Source organism: Nilaparvata lugens, chromosome 4 (assembly GCF_014356525.2).
Source record: "Nilaparvata lugens isolate BPH chromosome 4, ASM1435652v1, whole genome shotgun sequence".
NCBI lineage: Eukaryota > Metazoa > Arthropoda > Insecta > Hemiptera > Delphacidae > Nilaparvata > Nilaparvata lugens.
In genome coordinates this window covers 51,130,957-51,155,395 of record NC_052507.1, presented here as the reverse complement: position 1 = coordinate 51,155,395, position 24,439 = coordinate 51,130,957, and the positions used below count along the sequence as shown (strand labels likewise).

General features: G+C 35.8%; 1 protein-coding gene across 8 annotated transcripts in view; it reads left to right on the top strand.

Annotated features, from left to right (window-relative positions):
• Positions 1-24,439, top strand: part of LOC111064499 (spastin) — a 53,605-nt gene that overhangs the window by 13,407 nt on the left and 15,759 nt on the right. For all 8 annotated transcript variants that reach the window (XM_039425767.1, XM_039425762.1, XM_039425766.1 and 5 more), the window contains 3 exons: positions 2,284-2,454; positions 4,969-5,226; positions 16,655-16,845. In XM_039425767.1, coding sequence (XP_039281701.1) covers positions 2,284-2,454; positions 4,969-5,226; positions 16,655-16,845 — 620 coding nt within the window. The remainder of the gene's footprint in view (positions 1-2,283; positions 2,455-4,968; positions 5,227-16,654; positions 16,846-24,439) is intronic.

The window sequence follows — 24,439 nt, the reverse complement described above, 5'->3', positions numbered from 1 at the left end:
AGCGCTCTATCTCGAATAGATTTCCAGGTACACCTGACAACAATGCTCCTTGTATTGTGGAAAACACCTAATTTTCAGCTTCAACCATCATCACCAACTACATAGTCTTCACATTGATATTTCGCACAATGACATAAGTTCATAAGATTATGTTCTATGAGAATCACCCGTTAGATGCACTTCATTTCAGTATTTCCTAGTGGAGAGGCGCGCTTAAGACACCTCAAGGATCAAAATTTCAAACACTTATAACTTCTGACACAGTGCTCAGATTTCAACATGCTACACTACATTCTTCTCGACTCGTCAAGGCGGTCCAGAATCATGCATCATGAGTCAAATTCAGTCGAAAAATGAAAAATTTATTGTTGAGTGTACTTGAGCCCATATACCAATACTTAAAAAATTGCCGATTTCTATATCCAAAGCTATGTATCTCTGTAACCCCTCCTTATAAAAATCATTACTTGATCTTGAAATGTGAAATAGCATTTTTTCTTTCATCTGCTGTAAACGATTCATGAAAAAAATGTTCGTAAAGTGAGATTTGATTGTTGAAAAAAAATCCGGAAATTGTAGATATTTTTCTCATATCAACAGTTTTGGCAGTTCTATGATATGCCCGAGTGATCCAAGATGGATTTTAGGCAGCTGAGCTCGTAGAGGATGAATTTATCTACAATTTGGAATCAATCGTGAGTTTCTATGATGTATCAGATCGTTTTAGAAACAAAATCATGCATCATAAGTCAAATTCGGTCGAAAAGTGGAAAATTTATTGTTGAGTGTACTAAAGCCCATATTCCAATACACAAAAAATGACCAATTTTTTTTAACAAAGCAATGTATCTCGGTAACCCCTCATTATAAAAATCATTACTTGATTTTGAAATGTACAATATAATTTCCTCTTTCACCTGCTGTAAATGATTTATGGAAAATATTTTCGTGGAGTGAGATTTGATTGTTGAAAAAAATCCGGAAATTGTAGATATTTTTACCATATTAACGGCTTTGGCAGTACTATGATAGGGAAAAATGATTCAAGATGGATTTCAGACAACAGAGCTTGTAGAGGATGTATTTATCTACAATTTGGAATCAATCGAGATTTTTTATGATGTATCAGACTCATTTTAGAAACTCTTGATCAACAGTAAAATCACGGAAAAAATGTAAAAACTTGAATCGCCATTTTTGAAATCTTCTGTAACTTTCGAATGGTATTGGAATTGAAAGTATTATTTATTGGAGTGGGTAGAGGGGGATGATTCACATCCTCACTAGATTTGGAAATTTTATCAGAAGTATTTCAAAAGTCATGCAGCTTTGAATATAGAGATTGGCCATTTTTTGTGTATTGGAATATGGGCTTATAAATGAATTTGACTTGACTTGATGCATGATTTAGGACCGCCTTGACGAGCCGAGAAGAATGAAGTGTAGTACGATGAAATCTGAACATTGTGTCAGAATTTATAAGTGTTTGAAATTTTGATCCTTGAGGTGTCCTTAATCGCGCCTCTCCACTAGGAAATACTGAAATGAAGTGCATCTAACGGGTGATTCTCATAGAACATGATCTCATGAACTTATGACATTGTGCGAAATATCAATGTAAGGACAATGTAGTTGGTGATGATGGTTGAAGCTGAAAATTAGGTGTTTTTTACAATACAAGGAGCATTGTTGTCAGGTGTACCTGGAAATCTTATTCGAGATTTACCTGATCTCAGATTGTAGAGCACAAAAATACGCCCAGAGGGATTTTGAATTATACATCCAAATGTTAACAATCGGAAGATTGTTGATCAAAATCTAAAATTCATCAAAATTGATTTTTCCTTCAAATTTCACTCATTTTTGAAAAATCATAACTCAGTACTCATTAAAGGTAGAGAGTTCCGAATGATCTTATTCTATTCAGAACTTGATGATCTAAAAAAAAGGCGAGAGCACATTTTTCTGTCCGATTACGAGATTTGGCAGAAATAGCTGAAAACTGGAAAATGAGCCGAAAATACGAGGTTTTTGGGCCACTCTGTATCTAGCACAAGGAAATTTTGCATGAAGAAATTGGTTCTGAACTTCTCTTATGTACCCAAATAATATATTAGAAAATCATAACTACAATATAAATTGCAAGCACACCCCCTTTTTTATGTCTATATTGACTGGACTAAGCGTTATTTCTCCATTTTCCAGCTTATTAGCTTATTTTGGTCATATTTACTATAATAAAAATATGAATGTAATTAGTTTCTTGAATTAATTATGTGGCAGGGCCCCAGCAGTTCACCTATGCATAAGCCTGCAGCAAGTAGAACAAATCGTCCAACATCTCTGAACAGCAAATGCATTCGCGGTGTGGATCCCAAGCTGGCTCAACTGGTGCTCGATGAAGTTCTCGAAGGAGGTTCACCCGTTCTTTGGGAAGACATAGCTGGACAAGAGGTACAGTATAGCATAAAATTATAAATAAAATAATTATATATAAAATAGTATTCTCAATAGTCAATCAATTTCAGCTGACTCAACATGTATTCATATTAGCTCACAACTGTCATAAAAAATGCAAAATTAAAAAATCATCAAAATGTATTATTCATGCTTATGAAAGTATTGCTATTTTCCCCAGATTTATTGTATAATAAAGGTTAGGTTTAATTTCTAATCTAATGGTTCCAAAGAACCAAAAATTAATTTTCCAATAATTAATCAAATCGCAATAATCTATATTATGGAAATGAAGAGTAAATGGAATACCAAGCTAATAGTGTAAATTCTTAGATATAACTTGATTTATATCAGCCAACATTTTCAAATCCCATATCCTACAATATAACTAGGAGTAAAATGTGGAAATAAAATAAAACTAGTGACCCCCTGGGTTGGAGAACTCGCTCAAGAACTGTTGTATTATAATCTTTGAAACCAGCACTTTAATCTTACAGAGTTGATGAAAATTATGAAAACAGCTAAATATTCCTCTTATAAGAATATTTTGACAGTAGGTTTTATTGGGAATCCTATTTGAAATGAAAAATTACTCTTCAAAATATTACTTTGTCGCTTCAACATCTTTGACCCTCTGATGAATCTAAAATCATTTTTTAAAATTGGAAGATGGTCATAATATGATACATGATTTCGATACCGAGTTCCTCGGAAAATAAATAATCTTCAATGTTTCTTTCCATTACGAACTATTTGTTAATGATCACTTTAAAATACAGGGTGAGTCATATTGAACTATCTGGCTTTGGAAGGACGTTGCACGAAGAAGGGAAGGAGCAGAAGGGCAGGGATGGTGTCATTAGACGCGCCATGACATGCAGTTTTAGTGTGAGCAATGGCTTGGTCGTGACAACATCGTGCGTTCGTAGTTGAAGAGTTTATTAAAAATGGCGGCTCCCGGCTCCGTGATCACAACTCAGCGTGCGTTCCGTTTAAATTTTTCTATTGGTCGCCGTGATCCCATTCCCATTGGACCAACAATCAGAAATTGGGTATCAAATATTAGAGCAACATCATCTGCATTAAAAACAAGACCACAAGGCCGAATTATGATGTCAACGTCAGCGGAAAACGTAGATAGAGTGCGGGTTTCAATTCAACAATCCCCTCTGCGTTCTGTTCGGAAACATGCCGCTTCACTAGGATTATTGCTCAGTTGTGTCCGCAGAATACCGCATGGAGACCTTAAATTTCACCCATACCTACAAGATTCAGGTAGTGCAAGAATTAACAGTTAGAGACTTGAGACACACGAACAAATTTATGCCGCGACATTCAGCAGATCCCTCGCACTGCTGCTTTGATCTTCAGTGATGAGGCACATTTTCACCTCGCCGGGACTGTTAACAAACAGAATCTTCGATACTGGGCTGAGAATAACCATCGGAACCTACACGAACGACCACTCCACAGCCCTCGAGTGACAGTGTGGATCACATCGACCAATAGCAAAATTTAAACGGAACGCACACTGTGTTGTTATCACGGAGCCGCCATTTTCAATAAACTCTTCAACTACGAACGCATGATATTGTCCCGACCAAGCCATTGCTCACACTAAAACTGCTTATCATGGCGCGTCTACTGACACCATCCCCACCCTTCTGCTCCTTCCCTTCTTCATGCAACGCCCTTCCAAAACCGGTAAGTTCAATATGACTCGCCCTGTACTTAAATTACTGCGAAAATGAATGGCGAAAACCGCACATTGATATTATATCAATTTATTCCTATCATTTTGCTGATGTAAAAATTGTACATTAACTAGCTGAAATTATGTGTCAGCGCGTGCGTTAGCTCCCAAATTATAGCCTCAGCCGATGTTACTAGTAGTTCTGTGAACAGTAGACCTCACGCAGTATTCTCATCCACAAGTACCTGATTGAAACTATAGACCTTATGGAAATACAGCAATAGACTGGCTTTTCCACACACCTGTGTAATCACTTGTCAGTTGATTTATGATGAATAGTCTGATTTTTACTCTTAATAGCCCAGTCAATGAAGGTCCAAAAAACAGTTTCGATCCGAAAATTAAATAAAAGGTGAATTTCCCACCATCGATAGAACCCTCCCAGAGAGTCATTCTCCCAAAAGTCCCAAAAAATCCCCTTGGAGCTTTCCTCCCCAGCCCCCTAAAACATGAAAAATGCAGGTAATCACGGGAAATCGATTATCTCAATAACCATTAATCCAAAACAGTTCTGTTATATGTCATTCGATTCCTTACATTATGGACTACAATATTAGTTATATTCATTTTTTCAATAAAATAATTTTCTTGATAAAATAATATATATGTAAAAATTTAGGGGGTTGGAGATTTGATTTTTTTTTGTTTTCTTCGATTAACTTCAAAGCAAGTGATTTTAAAGAAAAATGAGCCAAATAATTAATTTAGCCACTTCCACTGAATTAAAATGCACCCTCTCAATTGATGATTGGTTTTAGACAGCGAAACAAGCCCTACAAGAGATGGCGATCCTGCCGTCGCTGCGGCCTGAGCTGTTCACAGGGCTGCGTGCGCCGGCGCGTGGCCTGCTGCTGTTCGGGCCACCCGGCAACGGAAAGACCCTGCTGGCACGCGCCGTCGCCACCGCCTGTCGCTCCACCTTCTTCAGCATCTCGGCCGCCAGTCTCACCTCAAAGTACGTCGGCGAGGGCGAGAAGCTGGTCAGGGCGCTCTTTGCCGTCGCTAGGGAGTTGCAGGTACCGCACAACACAATGGACTCATTCATATTCATTTTTTTATAATTTCTCTGGATGTTGGACGACACATCCAGAGGAGTTTATTCATAAATTCAGGAACATTACATATTATCTTCTCATACATTTTCAATAATATAACAATATTCAAGGTTTACAAAATAATACCTCACTATATAATATATGTGTCGAGGTTATCATCAAATTAATACAAATTTATGCTACAACAGATAATACAAAACTTCCAACAATCTAAAACTATATCTATTTATTTGACATCAACAGTAACAAAATTTACTGCAAAATTAATCCAGTCAGCATGAAGTCATGACATCAGGTAGTACATTTCAGAGTACAACTGATTCAAGTTAAGCTATCTTAGTTATTTGAGACATCCTACGCTATCTTTTCTCTATGGTACAGTCCGGGTCCCTTGGCTTTGCCTATCGGCGGAGAGCCACTAGACTACAATAGGCCTACTACCCGTTCAAAAACATCCAACATATGTAGGGAGCTTCCTCCATCTAGGGATATAGGTTCTCTGGAGCGTATTTTTTTAAAGTAGGAATATAACCCCGCGAACCATACCTTGCCTATATGCAAGGCCACTCTAGATGAACAGGCCGTGCTCTTCCCCCACCACTTTCGGTGATACGTCACAAGACTAGGCGGACTGTATGCCGGGGATTCCCGTATTCCCCGTTATTTCCCCACTGAAATAGATACGTTGAAACCTCAATTTAGCAATTGAAACTACCCCTATTGAATTTTTGAGCTCCTTATGAACTAAAATAGCATCGACTCAATCAGTTTCAAGCGTAAGTTTATGTGGGTACTGCTTCGGTGATTATGTTCAGTGCAGTTAATCATGCCTTATAAATGCTGTGTACCAGGCTGTAGAAGCAATTAGGATAGATTATCTAAGGTATCAGTATTTTCGTTTTGAATGAAAAAGACTAAGAAATTGTCAAAAAACACTGATTTATTGATAATTAGAAAGACTGGTTTCGGTTATTACACCATTGTCAATCTCTGACAAACTAAAACTAAATACAAGAGCAGCAGAATTTATACTAGTAGGCGAGTACTGCTATTGGTCGAGGGCATGAACGCCTGCCATTGGCCTAGCTAGACAGTCTCCTCCCACTCAACGGTGTGACAAAATGGCGGCTTAAGCAACAGAATCGCCATGAAAATAAAATTTACTTTCAGTACAAAATAAGAATATACTTGAGTTTCAATTTAAAATATAACTTCACTTGTTCAGCTTGACTTGCTAGTTTCACTTTTTTGGCAATTTGCATTCGTGTGACGTAAACACAGGTAGGGCTTATACACCAATAAAAATTCGTTGATTTCAGCTGATCTATATCAGCTAGTGTTTCTATTGCTGACGTCACAGGAATGCACTATGGCTTTGTTTACGGAGGTAGTGTTCAAAGTCGCGTACTATACAGTACAGTACCGCATTTGCAATTATTACTGTAAAATTGATCAATTCTGCAACAGAGTACATTACTCCACCGCAACACAATTCAGTTATTCATATTCATCCATATTCATTACAGCATATAGATTTATGATCATGATTGGTCTTGCATGAAAAATGATGACAATCAGTAAGCATAACTCATTCTAGCTTGTAGCATAGAGAAAAGATAGCTCAAAAGATATCCCATGGTGTAGGGGCGTTTATGTTCCAATTTTCAATGTTGACTCAAGCCGATATTTCTCGTGGAACAGTGTACGTTCTGTGTACAGTAAATTGTTCCAGTTTCAATCTTAATTTGTTCCATCACGTGACTAGTGCAAAATGTTCCCTTGGAACGCCATTTCAAAATCGTTGGTTCAAGCTTTTGGCGCGTGAATGAAGAAAGACTGTTTTACAAACTTACCGTCTAGAAAAGTGTGCATCTCTTTCATTCCATTACTCTCAAATTCTCCATAGAGAAAAATTCATTTAACGAACGGTTATCAAACATAATTTTGTTGGTTATGTATTCTATGGCTCTGCTATGGTAAACAAGCTATCAGCGCCTGCGCAGAGATGGTTGGAACTGTAACAATTTACCACGCTTCGACTGTGAAGCAGGAACTTGGAACTGGTTTCTGGTACAGAATCTGTCAAAATTCTTCCCATGGGACGCGGAACTTATTACCTGATAAATTGTGAATCGGACAATTCACCACATTCTATGTACACAGAACGGGCCCAATATGACGCTGGTACTGTGCCGTTCTTGAGGCCGGTCCAGACGCTCAAGTTTACCACCAGTCTTTTGCTCAAGCAATAGTCGCAACATGGAAGCCATTGCGAGTGGACGGTAAAACGGATGGGCCGTCAAGCTCCAGCCGACCGTCCGTCGTTTGTATATCCACCAAAACCTAAATTGCGTAAAAATGGGGATAGAGAAATTTTGATTTCAGATTCAGCGCTCTCAAATTAATAGAATGCCTCGCGAGTACTTGAGAATAAGCTGTTTTTTCTCTCGATTGGATATAAAGCCATTTAACCCTTTATTTATTTCTTGATTCCCTTGACACTCTCAGAATTTGATGTTGATATTATGATGTACTATATTGTTGATATTAAGAATACTATATGGTAAAAAGATTGAAATAACAATAGGTGAAAAGCTTCTCTGAGAGAGTGGACAGTAAACAATAAAACTGAAAACTTGATAAACTGAAAACATTACTTACCGAAAACTTGATAAATTGGTAACTTGATGAACTAAAACTTGACAAACTGAAAACATAACATACTGAAAACTTGATAAACTGGTAACTTGATGAAAACTTGATAAATTGACTATTTGACAAACTGAACTTGACAAAATGAGAACTGAACAAACAGAGAATTGATAACTTGACTTACTGAAAACTCCATAAACTTAAAACTTGTCGAATTGAAAACTTGACCTACTGAAATCTTGCCGTACTGAAAACTTGAACAATTGAAATCTTTTCAAACTGAATACTTGACTTTGTCTAAATTTGAACCTAGCTGCTAGCATAAAAAACCGTGTTTTAATGTTGATGCCACCAGCACCGAAAACCGTTCATAATGTGTGAAATCCTGCTCCAGGGGGGGGGGTCATAGATAACACAGAAAAAAATAATTATAAACTTTGAGGTTATGAGAGAATACGTTAAAATTAGAGGTTATGTTGATATTCGTATGGCTATGCAATAGCATAGGCAGCGACAAAGCAGTGGGATCTTGGCAAAAGGAACAGTATAATAATATTATAGTAAAAGATTGATTTGAAAAATAATTTCCTGAATCGGTAGGTTGACGGTCTACAAAGTAGCCGAAGTTGGGACTACAATTTTCTGAACTATTGCTGTGGCTGGGGGTACGATAACGTGATATTAAATTGAATTTGATACCAATATGCAGTTCAATCTGAATCTCCTTGTTATAATCAATGCTGTCACTAGGATCAAGCAGAGATTTAAAATTCGGAATGAATCCACTCACTAAATAATGACCAGAATACTTGAAATCTAGTAGGCCTACCTGTTTTACAGTTGGAGGATATTAGACCGCACAAGACAACAATCCAAATGGCAACTCCATGCAAACCAGGTCTCTGACAAATACTATCGGTTATAATGTGGCAAAGCCCTAAACCAAAATAGTAGATGTTTCGAGTACCGAGTCTAATGTGGGTGCTGTCTATGCGATCAAATACCTCCCCTTGGAGCATTAGCTGGTTGTCAATGCTGGATTCAATACACCTCGATATGGTAGGTTGATGGTAGTCGATCTGATTTGATTTTTGAGGATATCTAAAAAAAAAAATGTTTTATTAATTGATGTGAATATCGACTACCACCTACCGCCAGATGGAATAACGTTCTAATAATAACTATGATACTCAATAATATCTGACTACTATAAAGCAAGTCGTGTCTTGCACGATTGATATGTGTCAGTTGAGAAAGAACGGATTCGAAGGTGTAATGAAATAAATTCAGAGAAGTAAATGGACAACATAAATATATTATTGAAATTATAATAAATAACCAAATAGCGAAAAGTTGAATTTGTAGATAAATAGGTTAAACGAAATGTATGTAAGAACTGGTAATGAATAAATAATAAATGATGATAAAATTGAATTTTGAAATAGTAATTACTGTTTATGGATGTAATGATCTTAAACTGATTAAATAAGATAGGTAATAGCCCTTGGAAAGGGTCATATAACATTCAAAAATAAGTAGGTCAACTAGGTTTGTACAAAAGTTATGATTTGATAATATTATACCGTAAATGAATATAAAAATTAATACATCAGGGTGAGGTTCGTCTAAGGAAATTTATCCTTTGACTAAGTACAGCGTGAATATTAAATTTTACTTATTAAGTAGAGCTTATTCATATAATTTTCGGTACCCTTAAATCTACAGTCATCACTTTTTCCCAAATGATGATTTTATACGTTGTATAATTTTCGCAGAATAGCGGGGATCCCCTTTGATATATTCGAATAACTTATGTATTCTTTTGTTTCCGTTTTGGTAGTTGAAATATATTCGGCCTTGGAATATTTCATACCGGCTGCATCCTTCACGAGTGGCCAAATTCGTTGATCATACCTCACTATTTAAATTCAAGGGACTCTTTAAATGAAATATCACATATGATTCTAGGAACTTTAGAACAATTTTTTAAAACAGAAAGAACAAATATTAAATTACATTAAAACAGGAATTAAAGTTTGAAAAAAATTAGTATGTGGACCAGGTCAACCAATGATTTGTCAAAAATGGCTTCGAGCTTTTTTCTTCCAATTTCGACCTGGGTTTCTTCTAAGAAGTTATTGTTCTCCAAATTTGCATACTAATTCGGTATTGGTCAGATCCCATGACGTAATAAATGCGCCACTTGAGTAGTGTAAACAGATCCAACTTTAAAGCTTTTATTGAGAAAAGTTCCTCAATATAGGTTGTTCCAAATTATAAGAAGGTTCCTTTAAGACAATAATAAACAATATAATTACGTCTACAACGATATACATTTGCTAAATGAGGAAATGGGGTGGGTATTTCGAAAGAACTCGTGCAGGCGCTAATTTTATGAGCTTCAAATAGCTAATTCGTAGATTTGTGAAAGATAGACCCTAATTTTTATAAAAGAAAGTAAAAATATAAATTTATATAACAATAAGCATGCTTGTAACCATAATAATAAATATTTCGTTTGTTTACATTGTTTTTGATATGATTAAATGCAGTGGCGGCTCGTGTTAAGGTTGCATGGTTGCACAACCCCCTTCATTTTGATGATAATAAATGAATTATTTTTTAGGAGTAAATGAAGTGACTGAATTCATAAGTGAGCTCTATTATCATCTCAATTACTGATATCAACTTCACAATTTCATCATAATCCTTTAATAAGAGCAGCAAACTAGAACGTGAACACAGTTCACGCGAAATCAGACGCTGTGGTGGAACTGAATAGTGAATATAGCATTGGAGGTTGCAATCCTCCTGCAACCAAACTCATGTACGCGCACTAATATTAGTAGTGTGATATATTTTTCTACTCGAGCCCATAAGACGACCAATATGGTGGCAATTTTTCTGCAACCATCCGCTTGAGGCGCTAGCAAGTCCATACCACACTAGTGAAATTGCCCCGTACCAGATTCTGATGAATGTGAAAGTCTGCTATCTGCTCTCCCTCCCATGAGTATATAATATTTTGATGGGGCTATATTTTAATAGTATTACAGCCTTAATAGCATGATGTAATAATTTATCATCATGATAAAATAACATTATAATAAATATCATGTCCAATATTGTTTTTTATATTTTCGAAACAAAAAATTAGGTCCAATAAAAAATGGACTGTCCTGAATTATTTTTGTGTCGTAATATGCAATCTCCATTTGTCCAGGAAACATGAAATATAGAATAATTATTTATCATTTTGTAAAAAATTAAATTGTTTATCTTTATCAGAGTTGAAAATTCTCAGCTGCCAATTACGCCATGGTTTCACTTGGAGAATGCTTTGTTTGGATGGGCTTTAAAAGATAGAATCAGAAATTGAACTAATATTTGTTTTAATCATTGAGTTAAACTCTTACTCCCCTCCCCACACATCAGACGCGTGTCAATTGAGGTACCAGTTATTGAAGATTATATTGTAAAAACAGCAACCCCCAGTATTTTCAATCACCAGACGCCACTGATTAAATGTCAATCCTAAACTACTATACATAACCAGGACTATATAGAGGCTTTAAGGAAAAATAACAGCTTTACAAATAAATTTAGCTTAATGACAACTATGAATTAATAGTTAGGCCTATTCGGCAGACGAATTTTGATATTTAAAAAAGAAAAAAATTAATTACATTTTGATGTCACAAATAACTTTTAAGCGAGCTGCCTTCTGAATTGGCAAGTTGTTGGTACACGTAAGCCCTGATTTATTTGGGGTTATGTAGCTGGTTTATTTCCAACCTCAAAACGTTCGAACTATCATTCAAAATGATGAACACTATAAATAAAATATGGTTTAATTAATTATATTCCAAAAACTGTTATATACTCAATTCGCTAAGTGCAGCCTCTATAGGTCAGATAACTGTTGTTTATCTGCCTCTGATTAGATTGTGGTTTGTATTCGGTGTTGGAAATTGTTTCCTTTACTCGACTGTTTACAAAATTCTTTAGTGCATAATTTTGGGGATGTGAAATCAATCAATACGTCACAAATGTTAAATGTTCACATTATAGAAAAGACCCTTATTATGGGATTGATTGGAATGCTGTAATGTTTACATTATAACATGGTCGTAGATAGAATAATAATTGTAACAAAATACTCATAAACATATTACAAAATATCAGAAAATTACAGTTTTCCTCATAGAGTATAGATCCGTTTGAGGAGAAAGTAGCCTATTCTCATCCTGATTGACCGAACGTAGTGAGGTCCATGTTTTAACTCGGGTTTTCTTTTGTCTGTCTGTATGTAATGCGATTACGGCCGAACGAGTTGATAGAATTCGATGAGATTTGGCAGGAATATTCCTTTTTCAACTATGCGTCGTTGTATACACAAGGTTTTTTATAAATTTTGAATTTCAAGGATAATATGAAAAGAAAAGGAATTCCTCCATACTCTGATATCACTATATATAATCTACTTTGAAGATAGGATTAATCAGACTATAGAATTACTCATAATCAATCAGCTGACAAGTGGATTATTATAGTCCAGTCACTATGTACATTGGTGCATGCAATTTATATTGTAGCTCTGATTTTGTGTGTGTGTGTGTGTGTGTGTGTGTGTGTGTGTGTGTGTGTGTGTGTGTGTGTGTGTGTGTGTGTGTGTGTGTGTGTGTGTGTGTGTGTGTGTGTGTGTGTGTGTGTTGTGTGTGTGTGTGTGTGTGTGTGTGTGTGTGTGTGTGTGTGTGTGTGTGTGTGTGGTGTGTGTGTGTGTGTGTGTGGTGTGTGTGTGTGTGTGTGTGGTGTGTGTGTGTGTGTGTGTGTGTGTGGTGTGTGTGTGTGTGTGGTGTGTGTGTGTGTGTTGTGTGTGTGTGTGGTGTGTGTGTGTGTGTCATCAACGGAATGACTTGAAATTTGGAACTTAAAGTCCTTACAATATAAGGATCCGACACAAACAATTTCGATCAAATGCGATTCAAGATGGCGGCTAAAATGGCGAAAATGTTGTCAAAAACAGGGGTTTTCGTGATTTTCTCGAAAACGGCTCCAACGATTTTGATTAAAGTTATACCTGAAATAGTCATCGATAAGCTCTATCAACTGCCACAAGTCACATATCTGTAAAAAATTCAGGAGCTCCACCCCATCTATGCAAAGTTTGATTTTAGATTCTCAATTATCAGGCTTCAGATACAATTTAAACAAAAAAATTCAAGTGGAAAAGATTGAGCATGAGAATCTCTACAATTAATGTTCAGTAACATTTTCACCTAAAATTGAAAATAAGCTCGAAATTCGAGAAAATGTGATTATCCAATAATTGCAAACTGTTGGCAACTGTTGATTCTATTAAATGATTCACTATGAATAGATAGCAGACCTCGTATATCTCCAGCGTTATTGTCCTGTCACCAGCTGACTCAGATCTTTGTTTATAAGTAGACTTGAGATGCGCGGGAACACTATCGTCAGGTGATCAATTCTCATAATGGCAAGGAAAGTTGTGTGAGTGCGCCACACCAGATTTTTCAATATATTATTTGGGTACATAAGAGAAGTCCAGAACCAATTTCTTCATGCAAAATTTCTTTGTGCTAGATACAGGGTGGCGCGAAAACATCGTATTTTCGGCTCATTTTCCAGTTTTCAGCTATTTCTGCCAAATCTCGTAATCAGAAAAATTTGCTCTCGCCTTTTTTTTAGCTCATAAAGTTCTGAATAGAATGAGATCATTCGGAACTCTCTACCTTCAATGAGTACTGAGTTATGATTTTTCAAAAATGAGTGAAATTTGAAGAAAAAATCAATTTTGATGAATTTAGTTTTTGATCAACAATATCTTCCGATTGTTACCATTTAGATGTATAATTCAAAATCCCTCTGGGCGTATTTTTGTGCTCTACAATCTGAGATCAGGTAGAGTGCTCTATCTCATACAGATTTCCAGGTACACCTGACAACAATGCTCCTTGTATTATGAAAAATACCTCATTTTCAGCTTCAACCATCATCACCAACTACATTGTCTTCTCATTGATATTTCGCACAATGACATAAGTTCATAAGATTATGTTCTATGAGAATCACCCGTTAGATGCACTCCATTTCAGTATTTCCTAGTGGAGAGACGCGCTTAATGACACCTCAAGAATCAAAATTTCAAATACTTATAACTTCTGACACAATGTTTAGATTTCATCGTACTACACTTCATTCTTCTCGGCTCGTCAAGGCGGTCCAAAATCATGCATCATATAAGCAAATTCGGTCGAAAAATGAAAAAATGATTGTTGAGTGTACTTAAGCCCATATTCCAATACACAAAAAATGGCCAATTTCTATATTCAAAGCTATGTATCTCGGTAACCCCTTATTATAAAAATCATTACTTGATCTTGAAATGTACAATAAAATTTCCTCTTTCACCTACTGTGAACGATTCATGAAAAATATTTTCGTAGAGTGAGATTTGATTGTAGAAAAAAGGAATTTGGAGAGAATGTTTTGAACACAATTTTTGACTTTGCAGGTTTGTTGATACTTTACCTTGTTGGGACTTTTGATATGTTTACCTCTGCACTACCCTAAACAGAACTGCGGGGTCAAAAATTGTCTTACAAACTTTTCCCTCTATAACACTTCGTTGACTGGGCTAATTTAATAGGTGATTGAAAATAAAATAAAATTAAATGAACTAAATAAATAATGCCGACGAAATTATAATATTCTTGATTGAAAAAAAATAATTTTAAAATAGTTGAGAAATATTTTTATTAGATGGAAAGATTATCACGGAACTGGATAACTTATCATATGGGATACAAATTCAAACGTGAACTGAGTTTATTAACATAAGTGAGTTTTGATCTTGGAGAGAACAAATAACGGTTTTCAATCCTATACTGTTAAACGAGCAACTTCTGTTTATATGTTCAGATGTTTGGATGTTTAGATGTTTATATGTTTGTATTCATCGCCGGATCTTGAAAAAGGCTCTAACGATTCTCACGAAATTCAGAACATAGTATGTTTATAATATAAAGATTCGATTGCACTAGGTCTCATCCCTGGGAAAACTCGCTGAAGGACATTAAAAGGATGATTATTATTCATCCTTGGAAAAACAGCTGATAATAATTATTTCATCGTCTGTTGGTAATGGAAGTGAGTGAGCGAGTTCATGTGTGTGGGACAGTGTCTAAATATTATGACTCAGCTGTTGAACTTTTGTAATCATTCAATCAGGTACTTAGTGCCGGTTGCAAAAAAGCCGGGTTATTTTCAATCCTGATTAATTCCAGTAGATCCATCTTTTTGAAATGGTCTTCTCTGATTTGGTTCACATGAAGTTAATCAGGATTAAAATTCAACCGGCTTTTGTGCAACTGGGCCTTTGTGAGGGAAATTTTTGCATTCCTTTGGGAATTAATCTCAATTCACTGTTATTAGATAGAACATTTCTGTATGAATGTTATTATAGTTTCTCCTTTCGTAATAAATTTTTTATGCTTTTGTACTCCAGAGCGAAGCTCGGTCCCCGATATTAGTAAGTTATGATTCAACTGTGAATTCTGATTCAACTAGAACAGGTGACATCAGATACTTGTGGATGAGAAAACTACGTGAGGTCTACTGTTCACAGAACTACTAGTTAGATTTAAAACGGAGTTTTTATTTTGACTCATCTATACATGGTGATTATGAAAGAACTTTACAACTTTGATAGCACATCGATATTTATTGAAATTACTTACAGAATTCAGTAAGGTGTCATTTTGTTACAAAACACTTCAGTTTAAGGTGTGGGTGTTATTTTGGTTCGATGTGACAGCCGTTGGTAATGAGACATACATATCACCGATAATCGATTTCTTGCCACACTCGTACCAGCATATCAGGCTTAACTTGTGCAGCCGCAGCGATACTAATGTGATCCGATTTCGGAGGTCATTAAGATTGTCTGGTAAAGGCGGAACATACACCTTATCGAACCTTAATGAACCTTAACATAAACCTCAATGAAACTCCACAGGAAGAAATACATCGATGTTAAATCCGGTAAGCGAGGTAACCATGCAGTTGGGCCGTGCATGGTAAATCAAGCGAAGTTGAAAACAATTGTCTAGAAATTTCTGAACTTCTCCGTGGAAATAAGCTGTTGCACCGTCGTGCTGAAAGTAAAAGGGTACTTGTTCATTTTGTTTAATATATTCTATAGGGGATGCGACAGGCGAGGACTGCGACATTTGAAGACTGATTTTCAGTCCTCTACGGTCGCAGTCCTCAAATGTCGGGGCTGTGCATAAATTAGAGAGTCAACTGTCGCCTGGCGCAGGCGACATTTGAGGACTCTTTACCAGGAGTCCTCTACGGTAGCCGTCCTCAACTATCGGAGGCGTCCACTGTCGCTACTGTGCTAGAAGAGTCCTCTTCTGTCGGTGGCCTCGTTTGACATCGAGACCCAATTTATAATTTTAGAAACATAATGATACATAGAAATAAAATGGAATAATAACCCTTTTTTAGAAATCACATTCTACTTCTTTAATTTAAGTAGCCCTTGGTATTCGTGATTATTGAATAATGATATAAATCTTTGTAGATAGCCATTTTCTATGACTGTTGTTCCTTCTGATATGAGTTTTGATATTATTCTGAGTTATGAAATATTATATTTATTTGTTCATTGAAAGATACACAAATGATTGTAGTTTGCTTTGCATTTCAGCCATCGATAATATTTATAGATGAGGTTGACTCGCTGCTATCGGAGCGACGAGAGGGGGAACACGAAGCGAGTCGCCGGCTGAAGACCGAATTTCTGGTGGAATTCGACGGCCTGCCCTCCAATCCTGACGAGCGAGTGCTTGTCATGGCTGCCACCAACCGACCCCAGGAGCTAGATGAAGCTGCACTCAGGTAAATTCTTCTCTATATGAAATTTGTTTTCATTAGAAAATTGTAGTGTTATAGTTTGTATAGAATCAGTTGAGACATGAGCTCTCAGTCCACTAAACATTGGCGTTTCAAAATTATGTGAGATGGTAACTCAAATATCCAACATCGAAGCGCAATACAATATAATATGTGCTGAAGGCTTGAAATCTAAAATCTATTTGACTGTAATTGACCGAGCGAAGTGAGGTCTAGGATTCAAGTCGACGGTTTGCCATATTTCTCTTAATGTTTAAATGTTTAAATGTTTAAATGTTGTGATGGTTATACCAGTCTCCTGTCGGTGACGGCACTTATCCGAGGGTTAACTCCTGTTTTTGGGAAGTACCCTTGTCACACGAAATAGGAAAAAATGTCTAGAGTATACTAGATTATTTTCCTGACAGTTAATCAAAGGATTAATTGTACTATATTTCCTCAGGATCAAGTAACTCGATGATGGGTTACTATTGACCTCTGAAGTGAAAATGATATTAGCAAATAAATAAGCTATAAGCAAGGTCGAACACAGGGTCACTAAGGAACAACATGTGATGACAAGTTGCATTTATTTAAATTTACTAAATCATATAAGAATATTGTTTGTTCAATAATTAATAAATGAATTTGATAATGAAGGGTTAGGCCCATAAACAATATTATTTGAATTTTTAAAAGTTCTTTCAAGTTTATAAATTTATTAAGGATGAGCATGTAGTGCTTTCACCCAAGGGTTGCCCGACTCAAGTTTGGACAGTGTAAAGTCAGAATTTTTACAAACGATATACCAGTTTGCCTATGGAAAATTGAGTCGAAGAGATTTTGAAATAATGATATTATAAATCACTCACATTTATATGGGCCCATAATATACGCACACTCACTCATGAAGATTTGTTCACTGCATGGCTGGCATCTTTCGTCAGGCTGCATGGCATCATATTAGGCTTCATTATTTGGCTCGCGATTTTAATAATAATTAATAACTCCTTTTTAACTGAGACTTGGTAAACAAATTGAATTCTAACGTTACGGGAACTCTACATTAATTGAATTCAGCACTCTTACATAAATTTAACAATGAAACATTTAAAACGACAAAAAATAACAAATAGGAGTTACAAACGACTCTCCATTAGCGTGCTCAGTTAATCTCTCTCTTTCTCCTTCTTCTCAGAAATTGAGAAGCTAGGTTTGGGGAAGAAAAGGTCACATGACCAGTTAATGAGCAATCACTGGTCAGAAAAACGAATCTACCAATAGAATGGCTACAAATGAAGAGAATGTGCTCAGGTGTGCCATATATAATAAATAAATAAATTTACAAATAAAAACGAGAAAACAAGCAAAAACAAATATAGGGGAACAATGAGCAGATTTTTCAGCAGGTCAGAGTGTACAATAAACAATATAATAAAATTGAAAATCGAAGCAAGCAGTCAACAACCAGAAACAGACATGCCGGTTATCAGCTGACTGATAAGGTAGCCGGCTCAGTTGCATCGAGAAACTAACCCTTATTGTAAACAAACATTCATTATGCTGTTATAGGTTATTCGAAAACCATTTACAACTGTTTGTGAATCTGGATCTTAATAAATGAATATATCATAGATTTTTGTTGTTATTTCAACAGCCAATAAAGGTGGGTAGTCGTAATTTTTAGCTTATTAGTATAGAAAGTTGCTTATCAAAGCTGTTTGGCGAATCTCACCGTGACAATGTTGGAATGTATAAATGTTTAAATGCTTAAATGTTTAAATGTTTAAATGTTAAATGTTTAAATGTTTAAATGTTTAATGTTTAAATGTTTAAATGTTTAAATGTTTAAATGTTTAAATGTTAAATGTTTAAATGTTTAAATGTTTAAATGTTTAAATGTTTAAATGTTTAAATGTTTAAATGTTTGAATGTTTAAATGTTTTAATATTTATATGTTGCGCATTTACAGCGAAGCTCGGTCCCCGATATTAGTAAATTATGATTCAACTGTGAATTCTGATTCAACTAGAACAGGTGACATCAGATACTTGTGGATGAGAAAACTACGTGAGGTCTACTGTTCACAGAACTACTAGTTAGATTTAAAACGGAGTTTTATTTTGACTCATCTATACATGGTGATTATGAAAGAACTTTACAACTTTGATAGCACATCGATATTTATTGAAATTACTTACAGAATTCAGTAAGGTATCATTTTGTTACAAAACACTTCAGTTTAAGGTGTGGGTGTTATTTTGGTTCGATGTGACAGCCGTTGGTAATGAGACATACATATCACCGATAATCGATTTCTTGCCACACTCGTACCAGCATATCAGGCTTAACTTGTGCAGCCGCAGCGATACTAATGTGATCCGATTTCGGAGGTCATTAAGATTGTCTGGTAAAGGCGGAACATACACCTTATCGAACCTTAATGAACCTTAACATAAACCTCAATGAAACTCCACAGGAAGAAATACATCGATGTTAAATCCGGTAAGCGAGGTAACCATGCAGTTGGGCCGTGCATGGTAAATCAAGCGAAGTTGAAAACAATTGTCTAGAAATTTCTGAACTTCTCCGTGGAAATAAGCTGTTGCACCGTCGTGCTGAAAGTAAAAGGGTACTTGTTCATTTTGTTTAATATATTCTATAGGGGATGCGACAGGCGAGGACTGCGACATTTGAAGACTGATTTTCAGTCCTCTACGGTCGCAGTCCTCAAATGTCGGGGCTGTGCATAAATTAGAGAGTCAACTGTCGCCTGGCGCAGGCGACATTTGAGGACTCTTTACCAGGAGTCCTCTACGGTAGCCGTCCTCAACTATCGGAGGCGTCCACTGTCGCTACAGTGCTAGAAGAGTCCTCTTCTGTCGGTGGCCTCGTTTGACATCGAGACCCAATTTATAATTTTAGAAACGTAATGATACATAGAAATAAAATGGAATAATAACCCTTTTTTAGAAATCACATTCTACTTCTTTAATTTAAGTAGCCCTTGGTATTCGTGATTATTGAATAATGATATAAATCTTTGTAGATAGCCATTTTCTATGACTGTTGTTCCTTCTGATATGAGTTTTGATATTATTCTGAGTTATGAAATATTATATTTATTTGTTCATTGAAAGATACACAAATGATTGTAGTTTGCTTTGCATTTCAGCCATCGATAATATTATAGATGAGGTTGACTCGCTGCTATCGGAGCGACGAGAGGGGGAACACGAAGCGAGTCGCCGGCTGAAGACCGAATTTCTGGTGGAATTCGACGGCCTGCCCTCCAATCCTGACGAGCGAGTGCTTGTCATGGCTGCCACCAACCGACCCAGGAGCTAGATGAAGCTGCACTCAGGTAAATTCTTCTCTATATGAAATTTGTTTTCATTAGAAAATTGTAGTGTTATAGTTTGTATAGAATCAGTTGAGACATGAGCTCTCAGTCCACTAAACATTGGCGTTTCAAAATTATGTGAGATGGTAACTCAAATATCCAACATCGAAGCGCAATACAATATAATATGTGCTGAAGGCTTGAAATCTAAAATCTATTTGACTGTAATTGACCGAGCGAAGTGAGGTCTAGGATTCAAGTCGACGGTTTGCCATATTTCTCTTAATGTTTAAATGTTTAAATGTTAAATGTTGTGATGGTTATACCAGTCTCCTGTCAGTGACGGCACTTATCCGAGGGTTAACTCCTGTTTTTGGGAAGTACCCTTGTCACACGAAATAGGAAAAAATGTCTAGAGTATACTAGATTATTTTCCTGACAGTTAATCAAAGGATTAATTGTACTATATTTCCTCAGGATCAAGTAACTCGATGATGGGTTACTATTGACCTCTGAAGTGAAAATGATATTAGCAAATAAATAAGCTATAAGCAAGGTCGAACACAGGGTCACTAAGGAACAACATGTGATGACAAGTTGCATTTATTTAAATTTACTAAATCATATAAGAATATTGTTTGTTCAATAATTAATAAATGAATTTGATAATGAAGGGTTAGGCCCATAAACAATATTATTTGAATTTTTAAAAGTTCTTTCAAGTTTATAAATTTATTAAGGATGAGCATGTAGTGCTTTCACCAAGGGTTGCCCGACTCAAGTTTGGTCAGTGTAAAGTCAGAATTTTTACAAACGATATACCAGTTTGCCTATGGAAAATTGAGTCGAAGAGATTTTGAAATAATGATATTATAAATCACTCACATTTATATGGGCCCATAATATACGCACACTCACTCATGAAGATTTGTTCACTGCATGGCTGGCATCTTTCGTCAGGCTGCATGGCATCATATTAGGCTTCATTATTTGGCTCGCGATTTTAATAATAATTAATAACTCCTTTTTAACTGAGACTTGGTAAACAAATTGAATTCTAACGTTACGGGAACTCTACATTAATTGAATTCAGCACTCTTACATAAATTTAACAATGAAACATTTAAAACGACAAAAAATAACAAATAGGAGTTACAAACGACTCTCCATTAGCGTGCTCAGTTAATCTCTCTCTTTCTCCTTCTTCTCAGAAATTGAGAAGCTAGGTTTGGGGAAGAAAAGGTCACATGACCAGTTAATGAGCAATCACTGGTCAGAAAAACGAATCTACCAATAGAATGGCTACAATTAAGAGAATGTGCTCAGGTGTGCCATATATAATAAATAAATAATTTACAAATAAAAACGAGAAAACAAGCAAAAACAAATATAGGGGAACAATGAGCGATTTTTTCAGCAGGTCAGAGTATACAATAAACAATATAATAAAATTGAAAATCGAAGCAAGCAGTCAACAATCAGAAACAGACATGCCGGTTATCAGCTGACTGATAAGGTAGCCGGCTCATTTGCATCGAGAAACTAACCCTTATAGTAAACAAACATTCATTATGCTGTTATAGGTTATTCGAAAACCATTTACAACTGTTTGTGAATCTGGATCTTAATAAATGAATATATCATAGATTTTTGTTGTTATTTCAACAGCCAATAAAGGTGGGTAGTCGTAATTTTTAGCTTATTAGTATAGAAAGTTGCTTATCAAAGCTGTTTGGCGAATCTCACCGTGACAATGTTGGAATGTATAAATGTTTAAATGCTTAGATGTTTAAATGTTGAAATGTTTAAATGTTTAAATTTTTAATTTTTTTAATTTTTAAATTTTTTAAATGTTAAAATGTTTGAATGTTTAAATGTTTTAATATTTATATGTTGCGCATTTACAGCGAAACGCGGTAATAGATTTTTATGAAATTTGACAGGTATGTTCCTTTTTTAATTGCGCTTCGACGTATATACAAGGTTTTTGGAAATTTTGCATTTCAAGGATAATATAAAAGGAAAAAGGAGCCTCCTTCATACGCCAATATTAGAGTAAAAATCAGACTATAGAATTATTCATCATAAATCAGCTGACAAGTGATTACACAGATGTGTGGAGAAGCCAATCTATTGCTGTATTTTCATAAGGTCTATATTAGTTTCAATCAGGTACTTGTGGGTGAGAATACTGCGTGAGGTCTACTGTTCACAGAACTACTAGTATTTGAGCTGCAAGCAGCTGATTTTCATAGAAAACACAGTTTTGTGAAAACACGGCCTATGCAGCGTTTTACATTAAATATTATATGAATAAATGAATAAAATGTTTATTTCCCAAAAAAACTAAAACTACAACATCAATTACACAAAATGTTAGATTAATTACAATATTAAATACAATAGTTAGTTACAAAAATTCTTATGTGTCCTCTACTTGTTTAGATTTTTCTGTGTGGAAATTGACCTACTCCACTATGGCGTACCATGTTCTAGAGTAGGTTTTTTTAGTTTTTTTGTGCGTATTAATTAGTTAGTGTTTAGTAAGTCATTAGGTGGTTAGTTGTTGTTTGAAATAATGTTTTCTATGTTCTGTCTTCCTTTGCTCATCAACCAATTGTGTACTATTGTTTTGAACTTCCTAGGTTGATTAATCTGTTTAAAGTTTGCAGGGAGTAGATTATATAATTTTGGTGCTAAATGATTGAAATGTCTCTGGTATAGAGCCTTCCTTGCAACACTGGTGATGAGAAGATTCCTGTATCTGGTGTTGTGGTTGTGGTTTCTGGTTTGGAATGTTGTTGGGTTCTTGTGTAATCGGCATAGTATCTCCTTACAGTAAAGCTGTCTTGGATCCATCACGTCAAACTCATTGAACAGCTGGTCTGATGAATAGCGTGGAGGCTTCTGGTTGATGACTCTCATGATCAGCTTCTGTACCCTGAGGAGCGGTTCGATGTGCAAGAAGCTTGTACCCCCCCCCATCCCACAATCCCATACAGCATGAGGGACTGTGCTAGAGAGAAGTAGATAACTCTTAGACATCCCTTGTCGACCAGTGTCCTCAGAATCCTGAATCTGTAGATGGTCTTCCTCAGTCTCCCGCATAATTCATTGAGATGATGATCCCAGCGCAGAAAAGAGTCCATAGGAACTCCCAGGTATTTCTGTGACTGTTTCCTGTGAACTGTGTATGAAGTGTTATTCCGTTGATTCTCGATTACTATCTCATCTCCTGTTGGCTGTCCATGTTGAGTCGCCGAAAAGGTCAGAAAGAAGGTTTTCTCATGGTTCAATGTTAGCAGATTTTCACTCAACCAGCGAGACACCCTCTGAAGTCCAGTCTCGGCTTCTCTCCAGGTCATCTCCCAGGTCGGTTCAGAGAACAGTAGAACAGTATCATCTGCAAAGGTGGTGATTGATCCATTAATTTCCATGTTGCATAATATAATATCAAATATTGAATAATCTATATAATAAGAGAGAGTAGGGTTGTGTTTGTTCGTGTGTTCGTATCAAAACATGTCAACTTGTGGATTGCATACCGGAAAAACGGGAGTGATTTAGATCTCAAAATTTTGCACATAGATTCTAAAAATATCAATCTCGTGCACCTGGAAGCCCAAATTTTGATTTTCCTTCTAGATTTTTCAGAATTAATGTTTAAATTTCATTAATGGTACAATCGATTTCATTCAAAAATCACCAAATCATATGGTCGAAATTAAAAAAAAGGAACATCTGTTTCTATATTGCTTTCTACCTGAAAAACAAAGTTTAGAAACTTCGTTTTCCTGATGCAATGTTTAGGCCTACACGTGACATGGATTATTTATTTTTCAGTTAGAACAATTTTTGAGACAAATGCTAAATAAACGTCTACAGTTTCATCAATGCTGTATCGGCAATATGAAAACGCATGCAGTTAATATGTCTTTCAATGAGGGTGTTGTTATTTACATAAGGAAATTTATATTCTTACATTTTTATTTAATTAAAATTCCAAAATTATTCGAGCCCTGATAGAATGACTGACTCACTGTACATAGGCCTATTTTTAATTCTTCTAGAATTCATTACGTCAAGTTTTAAGAAAGACTCTTGCGAAGCACGGGTCACCTGCTAGTATATAATATTAATGTGAAACGCTGCATAGGCCGTGTTGCCAAACGGTATTTTCTATGAAAATAAGCTACTTGCAGCTTGTATTCAATAGCTAATATTGCAGCTTTCATATTATTCAATATGAAACGCTGC